We start from the raw sequence: 7053 nt of genomic DNA, 5'->3' as shown, positions 1-7053 counted from the left end.
CCCTGTTCACATCACCTCCCCTTTACGTACCTAATTAATCGCTTCACAAGATAAATACATTTTCAGTCAGTTATTCACACAGTTTCTCCGTCCATGGCGGTGTCGGTCGTGAAAGAAGAATTGCTGAGGTTTTTTATTATTATTATTATTATTATTATTTTTTTTTTTTCTTATTTATCGTTTGGCCTGTAATTCAGATAGTTGAGCTTATTGTTTGTGCACCTCGTGCTCAACATGTATAGTTTACGTACCTGTGTTGTATTTGGAGACGTCGCTCCGTTTTCAGCAAAGGAAGACGAAAAAAAAATGGAACTTCATTTCGTAGAAGTCACGTGACTCCTTTTTTTTTTTTTCTTTCTTTGTCGTTATCTTCTTGCTCACGTGACGCGGTTATAAAGATGGCTTGTGTGCGGGAATTCGGTCGCTCGTCGGTTGGTCAGGGGTTGACCGTCGATCGTCCGATTGAACAAAAGAAACTCCGATACGTTCGGTATTCCAATTTGAATCACTGGGCTGGAAACATTTATCTTTATTTCTCCTCGTGAACAGCATGCGCCATGTTTCCTGCGCCGAGTCTGCGCTTTCCGAGTCAGTTCGTCGTTCCTGCGTTAATGGCGAAGCAGCAAATCGAACACTGAGTGAACGTTGATCCGAGGAGAGTACGAGACGAGCTCATGGCCGGGATACTCGCTGATAGATGGCCCAACATCAACAACAACAACCACAACCACAAGGGTGACATGATACCGGAGCTGGGACCAGGGCCCGTGTGGGAACGGCCTCGATCCACCAACCCCATAATCCAGTACATTCTTGGCGGGAATGACAACTCGGACGAGGATGAGGAGTATTTTGGAGATGTTGAGTCGGAGGATGAAGCTGGAGGACATGATGACTCCAGTAAAGACGGGCTTGTGCAGGATGGAGATTGTTGTGGTGAACGTGGCGGTGGACGTGCTGAACCCGGTGATGGCAACAGTGGGGATGAGAGCACTGATTGTGACGTCATGAGGGAATTGTTACGCCTTGACGACGCGTACTGTCCACTGAACTTCAGGGCATGCGTCCACAGTCTGACCCGAGGAGCTTCCGCCACGGAGAAGGTGCTCGGGCCGCGCTTGGCGGGACGGGGGACGGTCGTGAAAGCGGATGAGGACACCGAACGCACCTCCACCTCGAACGCCTCACGCAAAGCGCGGGACAAGACGGTAACTAATAGTAACAATTAATTGATGTTCTTCGAATGTGATGATCTCTGAGGAGGTTTGCAGAGTGAGGTTGAATATGTCGTTCGCTCACCACACATTGTGTGCCTTGTTGCGGTGCTGCATGTGGTTGGTTGTTTTTGCGATTCCTTTTCATTACCTCCCCTCCCCCCTCCCCCCCCACTGCTGATGGTTGTTTTCACTCCTGCTTGTTTGTGAGCAGGACATCTCAAAAAGCTTGCGGACGGATTCGGACGAACCTTGGTGGACGGGTTGGGTGCGTGATGAGGAAGATTTGATTCCATTTTGGTGAAGAACCAAATCTGGATCCAGATACTAGAATTAAAAAAATTGAATTCCTCACCATCAAGAGATTTGGCCGAAAGGGACGACGTGCAGCTTGATATTTCTAAAAGTTATGGACGAGTTCTGACAAAACTAGTTGGACGAGTTGGTGAGGTGACGAGAACAAGCCCATTAGATTTTTGTTCAGGTCCGAATCCAGATCGACCTATCGGTGGGATGCAAGACGTGAATTGGTTCAGCCTGATGGACGTATGCACCACCGAGTACCATTCTAGTTACCTCCACCACCGAAGGTGAAGGAGGTTATGTTTTCACGCCTTGCTGTTCGTTTGTGTGCTGGATATCTCAATAAGTTGTGGACGGATTCGGACGAAACTTGGTGGACATGTTGGGTGTGTGACGAGACCAAATTGATTCGATTTTGGTGAAGATCCTTTCTTGGCGCTCAGGGCGCTCAAGGTCCGCCAACAACCCCCTTTTGATAAAACTACCAAAATCACCGCTCACCTTCAATCTTTTTCATTCCTGGTTTTTTTTTTTTTTTTTCCCCACCTTTGAAATAAACTCCCTCACTCTCTTCAATCCCATTCTTCCCTCCAGACCTTCAAAACAGCCGTTCACCACCATCTCTTATCTTCCCCCATACAAATCCTCGATCTTTTCTACCCCGTTAATCCACCCCAAACCCACCTCCTTCAAATTCCCTGCTTTCCTTCCTGAAAGTCCCTGTAGTGTCCATCTTGTATTCCCCATGTTCCCTGCCCCATCCCTCTCCCTTCCACAGATCTCCTAATATCTCTGTTCCCCACCGTTTTGTCTTTCCCTCTCACACTCTTGTCTCATGCCCACCCCCCCCCCCCACCGCTTGCTGTGTGTTGTGTGTTCGCTCTCATATGAGCCTCGACACGGTATACAAAAAAAAAAAAAACATCCGAATAAGGATGTGGATACGAGAATTATTTGTTTTTCTAAGTGATTCTTCACCATTGAGAGATTGGGCCAAAAACGATATGGTGCTGAAAAGAACGATATTTCAAAAATGTAATGGGCCCGATGTGTTCTGTTGGATCAGGTATTCTACCAAGTGTCCTTCTAGTTGTTTATATTATTATTTTCAAAGAAAGGAAGAAGAGTGAAAGCCAAGCCATGTGCCATGTTTTGCTCGGCAAGTGCTTCATTACGTTGAAATTATTGCCAAATTACTTTTAATTGACTTATTGCTATTCCGTGCATGGAGATATTTATTTTGATGGATTGTGTGTACCGTCTGCGAGCATTAGTACACGGTGGTTAAAGACCCCACAGCGTCCTTCATGAAGATTGGGCGAGTTATCACCAGCACTCTGACCAACTTCCAAATTCCTGCTCAAATTGCTTCCTGTAAAACATCTGGCATGGCCGTCCGGTTCATGAAAGACTTTGGCCAAAACATTCCCCAGCTGACTCCATCACGAGGTGGCTGTAGTTTTAGTTTGTTGCTGCTGTCGGGCCTTGAGTGAGGGGCTTTGCTGTGTGTGAGAATTTACCATCTCGTGGTGGAGGCCAACGTTTTTGGAAAATGCTTATTGGCGTCATCGTTTGCTCAGAGTTCCTATTTTATTCGCCGTCTCGAGGATCCGAGTGCTAACTCCCGTGCTGGAAGATGTGTTTGTGGGGTTGTTGAGTAACCGTATGAAGTGATGAAACTGTAGGCAACACATCGTTCCAGCTGGTGATAAACGTCTAATGAGTCACTTCTTGTCTGGTCACATGCAATTTGCCCCAATACAGTTCTTCGTTGCTCAGACTGTCTTTCAAAGAACAAATGTTCTTGTTCAGGGAGCATTTCTGCTTAAATACAAGTTGTACTTTTACCTCGTAACATACTTTGAACACCCAGAGTGGAATAATTCATGACAATTTGAGGCCCACACTCGGGAGAACTCCGGGGTTTCAGCCCAGCTATAAACTGTCGTCCCAGTGTTTCACAAGCAGGTGACTTGTCGATGCGTGTGCCGTCCCTCGGACGGACATGAAACTGGACGTCCCGTCACACACTCGCCTCTGCTTTCTCGCCTGGGTTCGAATCCCGACCCAGCTATAAATTGTCATCGCGGTATTTCACAGGCAGGGTAAAGCCTGATGTTGGCTTAGCGGTTAGGGTGGCTGGCTTGGGATCTTAGGTTCCTGAGTTTGAGCCCCATTGGCCACTGAATTAACACCAGGTGGGGTTGACTCGGCCTGTCGTCCTTCCGAGGTCAGCGGAATGAGTACCAGTGTACTGGTATAGGGGCATAGCTTCAGCGGCACAGCTGCACCCCAGTAAAATGATAGCAACCCGGCAGCCAAGTTGCCGTTCACAAGAAGACGACGACAACGACCGACAGGCAGGGTAATTCATCAATATCTATGCAATTCCTCGGATGGACGTTAAACTGGGCATCCCATCTGCCCACATTAGTTGGTGGACATGAAAGTCCCACGGTGTCCTTCTCGAAGAGTGGGTGAGCTATTGCCGGCGCCATGACCATATTCCAAATTCCTGCCCTAACTATTCAGTCGAGCGTCAGGCCTGGCCAGCCGGTTCGTGAAAGACTTGGGCCAATAACTTCCCCCGGCCAATCCCACAGGAACGTGGGAATAATTTGGGCCATGCAAGAAGACGAAGATCCTGCAGAACTCCAGGGTGTAGCACAACTAGTCGAGAAACGTTTCGATGCTCGAACCAATCCTGGACAGGTTGCCAATCCAGGTACTTGACTTGAGGCGTCGTAATTTGTTCAGGGTGCCAGAGACGACTTCCCTCTTCGTGCAAGACACCATGGGATTGTTACCGTCCTACTACCAGTGCTGGCGGACGGGTCCTCCAGTTTCACATCCTTTCGTGGGACAGCACAAACTGGTGAAACACCGGGATGACAGTTTATAGCGGGGTCAGGATTCAAACCCAGGCGAGACAGCTCAGATGTGTGTGTGCGTACCTCCGAGGCATCCTTCTCGCTCCAATACCCAAAGTATAAGAGATTAATCATATATTGTAAAAAATTTACCTTGATACCCCCTGACTTTGTGCGCATCTTCTATCTTTCCGTTGCTACGCAGCATAAGGCCTGAAACCTATCAGCACTTCCTTTCCCTATATTGGGCTAGTTGCTTTTCTTCCATAGCAATTCCGGTCATGTCATCAGTTCTTGTTCAACCCACTGGCCTCCTCCTGGTCTTCCTGCTCTGGTATATTCTTTTCACTCGTCTTTCTTCCTCCATTCTTTCGATATGTCCAAACCATTTCAGTCTGGATCGATGTATTCGCACATTCACTGGAATTTGTCCAATTCTTTCTCCAGTTGCTTCATTTCTCGTATAATCATCCCATTGTATTTTTATTTCCGACTGAAGTATTGATGTAGCCAAATTTTACTTTACAGCTTGTCTTTTTTTTTTAATTTTCATTTATTTATTTTGAATTATGAGAAATGAAATTCCAACTCCCCACCACCCTTCTCTTCATTCAGGTGTGCTTTTCTTCACATGTACGTGTGCATCACCTTGTTGTGTGGGCCTTTGCCCACCGGGCTGCCCGACATGGACCTTGGGAGCAGGCTGCGCGCGACCGGAAACGTTTTGAGCAGCGCATTGCTGAGGCCGAAGAGACGATTGCGCCCTGTTTCGGTCGGCCGTCCGTCTTGCCTGAAGCTGGACAAACGCCAAAGACATCAGAAGCGGACAGGCGTGTTACCGAGGAGGATGACGGGACGGAGAACGCCATCACGTGCGATGCCTTTTGCCATCGTCGGCCACAAAGTTTTCCAAGGATAGGAAAGATGCTGAAAATGTCAGATCGGGGAAAGGGTGATTTTGTGGAAAGAAGTGGAAGGAAAACTGAACAGCAAGGAGGGAAAAAAAGGTTGAGGTCACCTCCACCTCTGACTTTGACCTTGTGGGATTGATTACCTTGGACTTGTGAGCAGACTTGATGGACACCAATGATGATGTGAACGGAAGGAAGTCGATGATTTAAGAATAGAAAATGTGCATTTATTTATTTATTTATTTATTTATTTTCCTCCCACGTGTCATCGGTTGTATTTTTGTAATTCCTGTAAGTGCAGGGTAATTGTTTGTGATTATTTAAATTTTTCTCATGTTGCTGAGCTGTGCACGTTTGCACGTACCTTTGTGATCTTTGAAAAAAAAAAATCTCTCTCGAAGCCTTGTTTTCCTGGTTTTGCAAGAACGGATTCTGGTTTGTCAAATAAATCTAGTATGACTAATACCACCAAACAAATAAGGAACTGAAAATGTTTTTGTTTAAATTTTTGACATGTTTTTTTATTCTAAAAATTACTAATTTATCCAGGCTTTGAGCGACGGAAGCTATCCAAAGGATACATTTTATCACCTGGACAGGTGATTTATCCACTGGATAGTGCTAATGTCCTCTTACCAGGTCCTCCTGGTGAGGACGGTGTGCGTACACGGACACGCAGCAGGACGAAAAACAAAACCTGTCAAAGGGTGGAGTACCTCTTCATGAACCAGCGGACATCTTCCTGCAGTTGGTTTCCTTTCCTCGGAGGTTGGTGACGGGATTTGTACTGCGGCCACCATAAAACACTTCACTCCGTAATAAAAACACTCTAAGTTGTGTGTGTCGGGGTGGTGCTGAGGTGTCGTCCACCAGACGGCAGTTTCCTCGAGTTGACCGTCGGGTGGGTGCCTGGATTGTGCTATCCCTAAAGAGATGGGGATGGCCAGACGGAGGCTCCTGGAGTGAACGCAGCGATGCGTTATGGCGCATGCTTCCAATGTATGTGTATGTGTGTTTTTAATTCCAATCTTTCCACATTGTTGACTTTTTTTTAATGTCACGCTCATTGAGCCGGTTGCTCGATTATGCGGTGCAACCGCAGTCAACATCATGATTCTTCAAATGGAGGCAAATCCAATACAGTGAACTAGTTACGTGCGTTTTGTTTTCAGGTCTGATTTGGAGTATCGGTTTGAAATTATTTCCAATTTTATTGTATAGATATTATTATATTGTACATTTTAATTTTTATCTCTGAACTATTATGGCATTGTTTTAAATAATTTAACGCTGAAGTTTTAATGGAATTAAATATTTATAATCCATTTTGTTGTCCTGCTCTGATGTTTTGGTGTTTTTAGATCCTTGTGGAGGATCTATAAGTCTTACTCAAGTTGTTGTTCTTCATCTTCTTCTTGTGGACTTTTTTTGTTTCACAGCCTGCAGTTTTCATCTTAACTTTAAACCGGGCGTAGTGGCGTGCGCCTGCAATCCGGCTACTCGGAGGCTTGGGTTGGAGGATCGCTTGAGGACGGGAGCTCTGCGCTGGGCCGTGCTATGAGAGGGTGGAGGGTGTCCCAGAATCATGGGGAAACCCAATCCTTATCCCTGTGTCGTAAGAGGCGACCAGGGTTGCGTCAGGAAGGGCATCCAGCGTAAAACTTGTGCCAAATCAGTATGCGGATCATAACGGATGATCCGCTGTGGCGACCCCTAACGGGAGTAGCCGAAAGACAAACAACAACAGTTTTCATC

The 7053-nt window shown here is 46.4% G+C and overlaps 1 protein-coding gene across 1 annotated transcript; it reads left to right on the top strand.

The window, feature by feature from the left end:
* The first annotated feature begins 317 nt into the window (after positions 1–317).
* LOC147031916 (uncharacterized) lies at positions 318–6623 on the top strand. The gene is made up of 2 exons (XM_085869132.1): positions 318–1208; positions 5003–6623. Exons 1-2 carry the CDS (start codon positions 675–677, stop codon positions 5435–5437), a joined length of 969 nt encoding a protein of 322 aa, XP_085725258.1. The 5' UTR covers positions 318–674; the 3' UTR covers positions 5438–6623.
* The last annotated feature ends 430 nt before the right edge of the window (positions 6624–7053 follow it).

This window comes from Eptatretus burgeri, chromosome 2 (assembly GCF_056783735.1).
Source record: "Eptatretus burgeri isolate ZD-2024b chromosome 2, Ebu_testis_v1, whole genome shotgun sequence".
Taxonomy (NCBI): Eukaryota; Metazoa; Chordata; class Myxini; order Myxiniformes; family Myxinidae; genus Eptatretus; species Eptatretus burgeri.
Note: the sequence above shows the minus strand (reverse complement) of the source record. Positions and strands in the feature narration are given on the sequence as shown.

Coding starts and splice junctions, on each gene's coding strand:
- LOC147031916 (XM_085869132.1), top strand. CDS start 675: ATGGCCGGGATACTCGCTGATAGATGGCCCAACATCAACAACAACAAC. Junction 1,209..5,002: donor GCAAAGCGCGGGACAAGACG/GTAACTAATAGT, acceptor CTCTTCATTCAG/GTGTGCTTTTCTTCACATGT.